The sequence below is a fragment of the Semicossyphus pulcher genome, unplaced genomic scaffold, assembly GCF_022749685.1.
Source record: "Semicossyphus pulcher isolate SPU_LCO1_2020_fin unplaced genomic scaffold, fSemPul1.0.p SCAF_19, whole genome shotgun sequence".
Taxonomy (NCBI): domain Eukaryota; kingdom Metazoa; phylum Chordata; class Actinopteri; order Labriformes; family Labridae; genus Semicossyphus; species Semicossyphus pulcher.
In genome coordinates, this window is record NW_027211692.1 from 17,304,750 (window position 1) to 17,317,822 (window position 13,073).

Here is a 13,073-nt window from a genome sequence, read left to right on the forward strand (position 1 = left end):
TCCCGCCCAAAATTCACTGAATGTACTGAGCAAAATATGAAGGATGTGTCATGAATTTATTAATTAATGGGGATAAATAATTGAATCCTCATCAATTAATTGAGCCAGTCACCTGTCAAATATGAATGTGGGTGTTCTCAGCGGTAGTGTCAATGTAACACACACACACACACAAACAAATCCATAGAGCTCACACTCACTTACCATGCACCAAACAAGCACACACAAACACACACACACAAACACTCCTGCCAGAGTCACTGATGGTCATTGTGTATTGTTGGGTGAATTCCATCAGCTATTCACCAGAGTAACAGTGGGCAAATTCATGACTGTTCCAGACAAAACAATAAACAACATAACAAACACACACACATTACACTGGCAAACACACACACACACACATCAACACACACTGCAGAGCTCCTTTCTTTCATGTGCTGTGTCTTTGAAGATAAGGAGGGAGGGGTTCATTACATTATCAGGGCAAAACGACTTCACTTGATTTCACCTTCCATCACTCATCGGAAACCTCGGGGAGAGAGAGGGCAAGACGGGGAAGGGCAGAGGGTGGCGGAGAGATGGGGAGAGAAAATGCAAGAGAAGGCGGAAGAATATATGAAAGGGCGAGTATGAGTGAGAGTAAGAAAAGGGAGAGAATACAGGGCTCAGTCAGCGAGAAGAAAAGAGTGAAAACGTCAGTGAAAGCGCTTGGATATGGAGATGATAATCATGAGGCAAAGCGAAGAAGATGTTCACTGTATTAAAGGTCATGGTAAAGGAAAAGAGCTCGGCTGCTGTAGAGGGAGCTGCTGCAGCAGGTAGGTCTGCTGAGAAGGTGGCACCTGTTATGTAAGGCAAACAGCAGCACACATACAGGACATTGTTGCTGGTGTATCCCCACCTGTATGTGCGAGAAGGTAGGCTAACAAAGGTCCTTAAAAGTCCTCATGATCAGTTGAGATCCTGAGTCCACCCAAGATTTGTCAGTAACATCTCTGCAATTTTATAGCTGCTGGTACAACAGGATGGTATTTGTTTCTGGCCTGTTTTTAGGTCTAGATTCCTTACATGTAAAGTTCAAGGTTTGGGAACGGAATTATCCAAATAGGTTTCCTACTCTCCAAAACAAGTAGCTGTATACCTGGTGGTTAAACAAAACAGTAAAATCACAAAATGTTTTTGAAGCATGTTTAAATCAGTGTTTGGGGGCTGCAAGCCAAGCTGCCGCAAACTGTTACAAGCGGACTAACACCATTCATAAGGTTAAAAGGTACAACTTGAGACTTAAGCAGGGTACACATCGATGTTTCTAAAGATTATCTTGCCAGATGTTCGTGTGGTGTGAGGTCTGTTAAGAGTGAATTTACTTCCCCCTGATCTGCTTGGAAGGCTGTCGTCGTCGCAACGATTTCAAATCGTAAATATGCAATCTGATATCCTGTTTTGTGGGGGGAACCCCGATGAAGGCCGAGCACGCTGTCAGTGGATTGTCATGTGGAATGAAACAATAGCCAATGGGGAAGCAAGCTAACCGAAGAAGGAAGCACAACAATTGAGCCATGGCGACAAAAGCAAACGGGGAGCATAAAGTAACATGTACAGCCCATGTTCACGCCATCTCCATCACTTCATCCACAGTTTGTTCTTTTTTGTTCCTGAATTTTCTGTAAAAAGTCAAAAAAATCACCAATTCTTCCTGCCCGTTGTCCGCCATGTTTGTTTACTCTAGGTCTTGTTTGAACGCGAGGTTGTTGGTGAACGTATCTGTTTGGGTGTGCTGTGCTGTTTTGGCGTAATCGTTGTTCTCCACACACTATAGAAGCAAAACTGTTAAATCTATGATTATATTGTCATGTGTGTGGTCTCTCATATTTTCAACATCTGTTAAGATTTGAAAAATCTTTTAGTGTGGGCCAGGCATAAGGCTATGTAGGCTGATAGAGGAGTTTTGTGTGACACTGAACTGAAAAAAGGAACAAATAATCAAAGCTTCTTATAGAACAGCCAAATCCAATTCAACTCACAAAATCTCCAGACCAGCACAGCTCTGGTAAACTCTATATTAAGATAAATGACGAGACATCCCTCAATAACAATAAATGTACAACAGTTTGTGTCAATCGATATGAAAACTCCTTAAAATGCGGCCTCAAACACTGCAACCCCAGTACACGTCATCATGATACGATATGACAGTTAGATAGACTTCTGTAAGCCTCATTAGCAGCCATCTTTAATTTAAGCCATAAAAACTAATATATGAGAGGCAAACGAGCTCAGTCTGTAAGCAGATGTGCTGAGACTCAGACAAAACACTTAAGGGGCTGTATGTGTCGCACTGGGAGTGAAATTATTAGAATCTCACAGCCAAATACTGATACACTCTGGCTGTGGTGCCGTAAGCTGAGTGTTCTGAATGTGCCAGCCACATTGGCAGGCGGAAAGACATCAGTATTTTACAAATTCTCTTTTATTCCTGGAAGTATTTTCACAGCAAATTGAATGGGTAAGAGACTGGCATGTGACAAATGAGATCTAACAAGATGAATACGGCCGTAATGGTGCACTTGGTCACACACAGAGGAGCAAGACGACCTTCGAGGCCCTCTCTACAGCTTAAACGATGAAAGGGTCTCTTCAAGTGTGTATGTGTTTTAGAGACATGATATGACATGTTCAGGGCCAGTCTGTGTTTAGAGACCCAGAGCATAAATGGCACTGGGGGAATATGTGGTAATTAAGAGAAAACTGTGTAGAGGTTCACAGCCGGCTAATTGGCTCTCAGGCATCTATTTCAGGACAACACACACACACCAACACATGCACACACTCATTGAAAAACAGGGTGAAGCAACTGCAACACATGCTAAAAAACACAAACACACCTCACACGCTGGGTACCAAGCTATAGGGGACTGTGGTCTTTTTCTCAGCCTATACAGAATCAATAAGTCAGTATCAGACATGGACACTCGGCCAGTATGTCTCCTCAGTGTGTGTGTGTGTGTGTGTGTGTGTGTGTGTGTGTTTGATGAAATGATGTGACCCTGGACAAACTGAAGGTCTTCCCTTGAGACAAGAAGCATCACAACGTGGAGAAAACGACAGCCTTTGTTGTGCTGTCAAGGCAACACTTCTAGAATGTAACCATATATAAGTTAGCAAAATAACACTGATGCTAACCTACACTACACTGTACTGTATCAATACTAATTGTAACGTTACTGCATTTACACAACTTTACGTGCAAAAGCTAGTCCATTTGTTTTGCAATTAAAGTTAATGATACTAAAGGACGTAATAAAAGGACAACCACAATATCACATCATTTTAGTCACTTAAATTGTCCTCTTGTGCTTTGTATAAACCGTCTCATGTTAGCCCACCTAGCGTGTCTAGCTAACGGTATTTGACGTTTGACGGCTCGCGCTCTCACGGCTGGACAGATGCATATTAATGTCACTAGGTTACCGACTAACCTAGCTAGCAACCGTTGCTAATATAAGCTAGCAAAGACCTTTTCTAACCCTTTTAATGTCTTGAGCCCGCAGCATCAGACGTTTTCTGCGTGGTTAGTAAAACACAAGATCCACAGCTCAGGTTACTACTCAGTTATCTGTCTGTCATTGTCTGTAAAACATAACGGACTCTGGAAATCACTTACCTTCCTCGGCGGCGGCTGCATTTTGGAGTATTGACATGAATGGTATTTCCCCTGTGAGATGTATTGTAATTCCAAGAGGAAATCCAAATCAGTGTGGGACTAATATTTTGTTTCCTCAAACAAAATATCCTCCCCTCCAGACGACAGGGAGGAAAGACGGGAGTTAAATTTGTACTCCGGCGGCCATGATTGATGATAAATGGCTGGTTTATACAGAGCAGAAACTGAAGCAGCGAGGAGAGACTGAACACACTTGTGTTGGTTGCTGCCACTACTAGATGGCTAGTGTACTGTACTGTGTTGTGAAGCAGGAGGACAGACAGGCGGAGAGGAAAAAGCAGAGGGGAAGGGATGGGGAGACATTAACGGGGAACCCCTTCAGCAACTCAGCTCAACGGCGCCCCAAAGTGGCGAAGAACGGTATAGCGTCTGGATTGTAATGAAAAACACAGAGCAGAAAGACATCCTTTTTGTTCTGCCTTTTCTCGACTGGCGTCGACATTAACCCCGATTAATACTTGTGCAAAGGTGTTTTCAAGCTGCGGAAGGGGACAAGAAGGATGTTGACTTAAAAATGGCACAATTTTCCTCTGAAGAGGGTTATTCCGAGCTCCCTTAGAAGAAAAAGCCTGACACTGACAGGATGAGGCTGCGTCCCGCAGACCTGCATAGCAACAAGAATCCGCAGTCGATCCAAGAAAAATCGATCACAGACTATGTGATGCATATGTGTAAAAAAAACAAACTGGGTTTTTTTTTTAAAGGAGAAAGACAGATTGAATATTTTTTTAAAGACATCTAAACGCCGTTTTTTTGCTGATAATATTTCTGAAAATAATATTTTAATAGGCATTATCAGCAAGTTATATATATGCCTTGTATTTGGTGCAAAAATATGAATCCTTAAAATAATAAAATCTCATCGCAACTCATTGTATTTAGTTGTATAGAACAGTTTACAGTCGTCTATTTTGTGCAATTATAGAGTGGACAAGTGTGAACTTTTGAAAAACCTCTTGAGATATCAGAGAGCAGACAAGATAAAATGGGGTCACCGGGTTCATTGGATTTTGGCGCTGAGTGAAAAATCAAAGGAATACATTACAGAAGAGGGTGTCTGACACGTTTTGATAAATGCCTGCATAGAATTGTGCAGCCTGTGCATGCATGTTTTTGTGTTTTAAAGTACATGGTGGTGGGATGTAACATAGTTTATTTACTGAAGTAGCCATTAAGTAGGCCTACGAAGGTGCTTTTGCATTCTTTAAGTATTTTCAAAATGCAATTCAATTTAGGAACTTTAGACTTTTCATACACTTCCTGTTTAAAAATTGTTTATCTCCTAATTTGGTGCTTTTTAATTATTTCTGATGAACTTAATCATTAATTGTTTCTTTGAGGGTTAAGAAATTGTGCCAACTTTTTGAGCAAAAAAAACAAACTTGTTTAGCTAAAAAGTACATTGTCATGGAGCTGTAAATAGGGCTGTTTTTCTTGGCTCATGGAGAGATGATGTCGTTTTCACAGCACAAATATATGATCATCTTACACAATATGATGCATTTCTGCAGATCAAACTACAAAAGAGTATATAAAGTAGTTAAAATAAACCCAAACTTAAACACAAAGGAAGTACAATTAAACATGAACATTAATGCAGCAGTTATATATTAATCCAAAAACATCATATATAATAGTAAAGCACTGACATGGACTTTTTTTTGCATTTGATACAACAATTCTGCTGCTGATGTTACATACTTTTACTTACGTGTGGTTTTGAATGCAGGACTTTAAGTTGTAGTTGAGAAATTTCACAGGGTGGTATAACTTTTACTCACTAAAGAATCTGAACTTTTTTTTTTACCATTGGTAGATATACATGCATACATAAATACATGCACGTTTTGGTCTGTGTCCATCCTGTCTGTTCCGTTGCCAAGAAATACTTCTGCACACATTAGCTGGTCATGCAAAGCTAAAGCAGATTTATGAATGATTGACAGGTTTTGCAGTAATGTCTTTGCAATGTCTTACAAAAAAACAAGTGTTTGAAAATAATACAACTCATTGGAGGCATTTCTTTTGGCCAGACGGAGGGAGGAAAAGACAAAAAAAGCTGTAAGGACCAGTATTTTTACGTCAGGCCTCCTACGTGCCATGTCCAAGGTTGAGGCTAAGGGCCATGTAATCATTAATACACAGAGTTTCTGGGTTAGGTAAGACATTAAGTCCTCTTTCTCACCTTTTCTCTCACTCAAACCAACACACACATATTCAAGCACATAAACACACTCCCATTTTGAGAAACCAAACATGTCTTAACACCCACGCACAGAACTTTCTGCTGGTGGAACAGAAGAAAATGGCTGACGGCCATTGTTGGATGATATTGTATTTGTTAGGATCCTGTCAGGATGCTTTTGGTTTATGATTCCTCTTGTGATTTGGCTTTGGAGTATATACATTTTTGGGCCATTTTAAAGGTAAGATATCTTACAGTAAAAACAGTCAAGCACTTTATAATTTGAAGGAGCATCGATTATTGGTTGAGTTACACGCATTGCATGTTTGCCTAATAGGTGAGAAATCAAAGGCAAGGTTTGGATTTGGCTTATGTCTTCTTTTCTGACTTTTACTTGTTGATAATTAGGTCAGCGTAAAGTACATATAATTACCATGGTATAATTTAGTGTATTAAGCATTTAAGAACTGCCTTTGTTTTTCTTTTTTTCAGCAAACAAAAGAAAATAAATATTTGAACTGTTGAAGGTGGCGACACTTTTGTCCTGTTTAGTGTCCGTTTGACTCAGAGTCCAACAGCCCAACAGCCTCGGGCCCAACTGCTGACGTGCTGCAACTCGTCAGGCAGGCACACACCTCCACAGGTTTTATACACAAGTAAAAGTCAAGTATCTTCGGCATGCATTCAGTCTTAAACAACACGCTCAGATACACTCTCAAATTACTGCTGAGAATGCGGATACATTACAGAGGATGGTCAACCGGGGAGAGTCTTTGAAAGACGATAGTATTCAGACAGGGTGAGTAATTTCATATGTTTTAGGGGGGTTGTCTCTGAGGAAGGGAGCCTTTAAGTGTACTTCTAGGGATACAATGTGGATGTTGGTGTACAGTCTTGCTTTTAAGTTAGAATGGCATGCACACAGCAGGTAGAAAGAATTCGGGGGACCACAAAAGGGGGCCACCTGTTATCTGTTAAACACATGCTGCAGCTGTTGTCAAGATTTGAGGAGAAAAGAAGGTGGGCTCAAATGGTACAGACAGCGTAAGCAAGAGGCACGGGAGAGAAAATAATGTGAGAAAGGAAGAAAAAAGAGAGCGCTGTAGGTTACCTTAACTGAAACAAGTAAGTCTGCATCTACTCTCTTATTTGCGTGCGAGTTCACGGAGCCGCAAGGCATCAAAGGTATTTACACGACTGGTCTGAACTCGAGTTTGTCTGATAAACAGACTTGTACAGATTTGTAGAGGAGGAGAAAAGAGGACTAAGGTCAAGTGTAACAACAATGCAGCATGTACGCCAGAGAGTACGTTCTCAAAACAAGGTCTGGTTTGAGTTAAGAAGTTATTTCCCAGTCTCTTGCTCTCACGGTCATGAGGTGTTAGTAAACTTAGAAATGGAAAGTGCCGGTATGAGTAATGTATATCTGAAGGAGAAGACAACAGCACTAAGAGTTTTTGACTGTAACACTCGTTTGACCAATGACTGTATATATAGATGGACGATGGGTCTCCATCTGCTCTCATTGTACAGAACTGATGCCAAAATAGCCCCCGTGATAGGAGCTGTCATCTTGCGATGGTGACGTCATTTGGAGCCAGAGTCTGTGCAGTAGAGATCGGCAGGTGGCGCTAACCAAAACACACACATAACTTACCAAAAAAAAACGGCTAAGATCCCACACGCCGCTGTGTTTAACAGCAGAACAGCTTCTTGTGTTGGTCTGAGGTTAACGATCAGAGATATGTAGACTTCAATGAGTGTAGTGATTGTTTTTGTTACGTTTCCTCTCGCCGTTTGTCCTCTACTCTGCTAATCCAGAACAGATCGGCTGCAGGAGCCAGATTCGTCAACAGAGCTGTCAATCATCCTTTTTACAGCATTAAGTAACTAATTAAAAATAAACTTGTCAGAAAAATGAACACTTGGAGGTAAATCAGCGTGATAAGAACTAACTATAATGAAGGAAACCAAGTTTGAAAAAAATCTATTTGACTCATGTCCCATCTGTTAACATGGAGGAGGCGGGCTTTATGACCTATACTGCAGCCAGTTAGCAGGGGGCGGTCAAAATGTTTTGGCTTCACTTTTAGGGAGTTTTCATGTCGTCCATCTTTTTATACAGTCTATGGTTGCCACACAGGTCTTCATCAGAATCGCCTGCAGCAGCTCACATAATTTAAAAGAGTCAGGAGGAATTACAAGGAATCAGATTGGACATACTTCAGTAATCAATGGTGCCAAATGTTTCATTAAGTTATCATGCAAACCTGTTTGGCCGGCTGGTGACCCATTACATTTCCTTTTACCATAGAACTAGCCTATTTTACAGCCACCTTTTGTATTTGCAGTTACTCACACACTTTTCATTTATTCCATTAGAAAAAGGATTAAGGACAGCACATAGTAATACATTCTGATTTATTATGAGTGCCACCATTTATGAATCCACTTCTTCCGTCTCTTTCTGCAACAATTCTTCTCTCATTTTCTCATCAAACCACTCAGAAAGAAAAAGGCGATTACAGGAAGTCAGCTATAAAACGATTTACTTTCTGAAAATCTCATTGACTTTAAAATTGGATGACTCGAGTTATAAGCGGGATGGTGAACATTTGATTGGGTTGGTCAATTATGCTTCATCATGGCCTGACTAATACTGGACTGTGCTGCTTCAGTGCCAATGTGAATGACTTGCAGCGCCCTATTATCTCTAGATTGAGTTCAATTTCTCCAAGTCATACCCATTTCCTGTGTCTCAACAGTCTGTGTTTATGCTAACCTCTTTATGGTTAGTTAAGTAAATGTTTCCAAAAGCATCATGTTGATAATTTATTCCTTTGTTCATATCTTTTCCTCAGGTGTTTTCACAACCAAGATGGCCGCCTTTGACAACAAAACCAATGAAGGCAATTACAGCGCCTTCTACTGCAAATTTCAAGAGGATTTTAAATATATTCTCCTTCCTGTCAGCTACGCCCTGGTTTTTGTGATCGGTCTGGCGCTCAACGCTACAGCCTTGTACGTGATTGTGTTCCGCACTAAGCGCTGGAAGCCCTCCACTATCTACATGTTCAACCTGACCATGTGCGACACGCTCTACATCTTCACTCTGCCCTTCCTCGTCTATTACTACGCGGATGAGAACGACTGGCCCTTCAGTGAACCATTCTGCAAACTCATACGCTTCCTGTTTTATGCCAATTTATACGGTACAGTTTCAGCATGGTACTGACCCATACATTACAGTAAAAAACATCTTTACATATGATATGTTACAATTATTGAAGTATGATATACCTCAAGTAGGCCTATGTGATTTAAAATAGCTATTTTAAAATATATGGTGTAAAATATCTATTATGATCTAGTCTACAGTACAATACAAAACGATAAAATACATAATTAAAGATGATAAAACACAAGATGATATCCAACACACTAAACAACAATGTGATATACTACACGACAAAGCTATGACACAATGCGCTACCCTAGGCTACGCTACATTGGTAAGGCAACAATATGGTATGCTGTGGTACAATTAAGCTACCCTAGGCTTAGATAAAAACAGTGTGGCTATGCTACCTTTTTGCTAAATACCATACACTATGGTAAGATACAACATGTCATGACATGCACTTTTCTAGTGTACAGTATCCTAAAGGGCTAAAATGCTGAAAGGCAACTAGTCTACAATGTGACACAAAGAGCTACACTAGTTGTGCTACACTGGGCTAAAAAAGGTACACTGGGGTTGGTTAAAATATTCTACACTAGGCTAAGCTACACTTGGTACAATGCATTATGCTACAGTATAATACAACAGGCTAGCCTGGGCTACACTACATGTTGCTACAGTGTTTTAGTTAAGCTACAATGCAATATGCTATACTGGGCTACAATTGAGTATGCTACAGTACGATACAATACTGTAACATAGAGTACCTTACACGGGGCTACAATTTGGTATGCAACAGGACTATACACAATGCTACACTAGGCTAGGCTTTACTATGCTACTATAAAGTTGCCTATGCTACTGTTGCATATAATGCAGAATGCTACAGCATGATGCAATAGGCTACAGTGCTACACTACAATAAAATATGCTACAGGAGGCAACAAGACAATACACAATAATAATATATGATATGACTTGACACAATACCCTACACCATGGACGCATTATTAAAATGGATAAGGGACCCAAAGACCCAAATGAGAATTGTTCACATTTGCAAGAAACTTGCGAGCTTCCGGGTTTACCTGCAGATCCTGCGCAGTAGCGTCTCTCCTGCTGTTCCCAGCTACGAGTTCCCGCTCCGCCCATATGCTTTGTATTTTGATGACGTCGTGGATTTATAAATAACTTTTTCAGCCTCGATTAAGTTTTACAAATATGCCACTTCAACGGATCAAGTATGACAAAAACTTGTTTGCATAAGAGTAGCACAGAACGTACACTGTGACAAACAACTAAATTCCTAAATACAATTTGAAAATAACACAACACAACAAGACACACAACACAAAATGTTAAGATGCATTATGGTACTTTGCTAAAATTGCTATACATAGCCTATAGCATGTTCTCATGAAGAGAACATACTATAACAACTATAAAATACATACTGTTTTCCAAAAGTCCAACTGATATCCTGTAAATTACAAGAGGGTTTCACTATTGTTTGAAAAGGAGCTCACTAAATATCTATCCCTCTGTCTGGCAGGTTCCATTCTGTTCCTGTGCTGTATCAGTCTGCATCGCTTCGTGGGCATCTGCTACCCAGTCCGCTCCCTCAGCTGGGTCACCGCCCGACGGGCCAGGCTGATATCTGTGGTAGTGTGGGTCATTGTTTTGTCCTGCCAGGCACCGATTCTCTACTTCTCAAGAACAAAGTGAATTAAATTCATGTGATTTTCTTTCTCTCTTTTTAATAGTTCTTCCTTACCACTTTCTTTTCCCACCATGCCCCTCTTACTACCTTAATATCCCTTTTTATTTACTCAAAGTGTGTTTAACTGTCGACTATTGATTTTTGTAGCGCAACAATTTTGCTAAGTAGCTTATCTTTGGTAGCTTTAATGGGGCACTGAAACAACCAACTTGCGAGCTAATAAATTACATTTTACCACTCCTATCTCTTTTTCATTTACAAACATGGAAGCATTACCATTTAATAATCAAATATTTCCAATTTACTTTTCTTTTACCAGGGACAAGGAGAATGAGCGGACCTGCTATGACACCACAGAGCCACGCCTTTTTGATGACTTCCTGGTGTACAGCTCAATCGTCTCAGTTCTCATGTTTGCCCTGCCCTTCATGGTGGTGATGGTGTGCTATGGCCTCATGGTGCGGAAACTTCTGGAGCCTGGCTGGGGGTCTGAAGGAGGAGCTCATGGTGAGAGGAGGGGTCTGTCAGGACAACGTTCCAAGCAGAAGCAGAAGTCAGTGAAGATGATCATCATCGTGCTGGCTGCGTTCATGCTCTGCTTCCTCCCTTTCCACCTCACAAGGAGTCTTTATTACTCCTTTAGATACCTGAGGCAGAGAAATCCAGCACAGGTGAGGACAAATACACTTGCTTTGATAATAAATGTGTTATAATGACTGTTATATCTCAGTCTGTACATTTTTTATTTGTCTATCAGATCAGCTGTACTTTGCTAGAGGCCTCCAGTGTGGCCTACAAGGTGACCCGACCTTTTGCCAGCGCCAACAGCTGTCTGGACCCCATCCTTTACTTCCTGGCTGGGCAGGACGCTCGCAGTAACCTCACCAAGAACAACAAGTCCTCTATGAGAAAAGCCATGAGTGTGAGCAAAAACTTGACAACACAGCTCTGACACAGTACCTGAAACTAAAATGTCAAATGATTGCAGGGACAAGAACTGTAGTTATTTCCAGTCTCCTCTGGGATTTGACACCCTTAACTTGCTTCAAAGGTGCAGTTTTAGAGCTTAAATGCCAACCAGTGGACAACCTAGCAAGCATGCAACCTATGAGAGTTGGAGTCACTCTAGTGGAAGGCAAATGTGAATTAAAATCAGGGAAACTACTACTACAAGTACTTGACTGCCAAAAGCAAGGACTGAGTTTAGCAAAGTAAAGTCAAGCAATTTGTATTCACATGCCCAGTACAGTTAAGATGACTAAAGATAATAGATAAACATGTAAATCATGCAGTGTGTTCCTACCTTAAAGTTATAATCTTGAAGATCTCAGTTTTGTTCTCTTTGGCGGCACCTATGGCGATAAACGGTAATCGTGGAAGCACACTTCCCAGATATCCAGACAGTGTTGCATGTGTGACGTAACTCTTGATTTTCCTTGACTTTCCTTTTCAAATTTGTTTCTTTTTCTTTGGATTTTCTCTTATTTTTTAAGTTGTATCTGTAGTCATCGATCTTTTCTTTGTTTGTTCAGCTATAGTAGATCACTGTTTACTCGCAGTGCTTACATAGACCGGAAAAGCAGCTGCTTAGCTCCGCCTACCCTCTCTGGTAGACCAACCACTGCTGGGTGATGGAAAAACGCGTCACTAACTGGGCGCTGCTTGTGATTTTTCTGCAAATGTCGCATCAGGCGCTTAGTCCGTAATACTGCAAATGCTTTCATCAGGCTCAATCACCATTGTGTTACCTCATTCGGCAATGAATAGTAATTTAACAGACATTCATTTCAATGAAAATCTTCGAGATGATTATTTTCAGGCTTTAAAGGATATGAATTTTTCTGTAATGTTGAAAAGCTCTAATGTACAGCCAGAACTAAACTGCAGGGTCAGACGTGTGCATGCTGAAGCACACGTGTGTCATATTATGTGTATGTGTGTGTGTGTGTGTGTCACAAAATGTGAAGGATCTAAAAAAATATGTTTTAATAAATGTGTTTTAATTTTGCCAAAAACGTTGTGGTGATTCATTTTTAAAATGCGTCTCACGTGCCATACATGCATTTCTTTAATCTAGGTGTCATAGTTTGTTTCAAGTAAAATTAAAGTCTTGCATAAAGGCTGTAGAACAATGTAGAGCTTCTGTGTGTGGTAATTTAATTAGATAATCATCATCAAGTCATACTGTTGTTTATGAGTTTGGAAAGTCTGGGTGTAATTTGTGGGAAGTATCCTTATTTGCAGTATGGTTTACCCACTT

The 13,073-nt window shown here is 40.5% G+C and overlaps 2 protein-coding genes across 2 annotated transcripts in view; one reads left to right on the forward strand and one right to left on the reverse strand.

The window, feature by feature from the left end:
• The window catches only part of LOC138597278 (F-BAR and double SH3 domains protein 2-like), a 70,093-nt gene extending 66,334 nt beyond the window's left edge, over positions 1 to 3,759 (reverse strand). Inside the window, exon 1 of the mRNA XM_069668859.1 lies at positions 3,668 to 3,759. Coding sequence (XP_069524960.1) covers positions 3,668 to 3,688 — 21 coding nt within the window. The 5' untranslated portion in view covers positions 3,689 to 3,759. The remainder of the gene's footprint in view (positions 1 to 3,667) is intronic.
• Positions 3,760 to 6,619: 2,860 nt separating this feature from the next.
• Positions 6,620 to 12,775, forward strand: p2ry2.1 (purinergic receptor P2Y2, tandem duplicate 1). The gene is made up of 5 exons (XM_069668660.1): positions 6,620 to 6,711; positions 8,774 to 9,124; positions 10,646 to 10,814; positions 11,133 to 11,484; positions 11,571 to 12,775. Exons 2-5 carry the CDS (start codon positions 8,791 to 8,793, stop codon positions 11,763 to 11,765), a joined length of 1,050 nt encoding a protein of 349 aa, XP_069524761.1. The 5' UTR covers positions 6,620 to 6,711; positions 8,774 to 8,790; the 3' UTR covers positions 11,766 to 12,775.
• Positions 12,776 to 13,073: the final 298 nt, after the last annotated feature.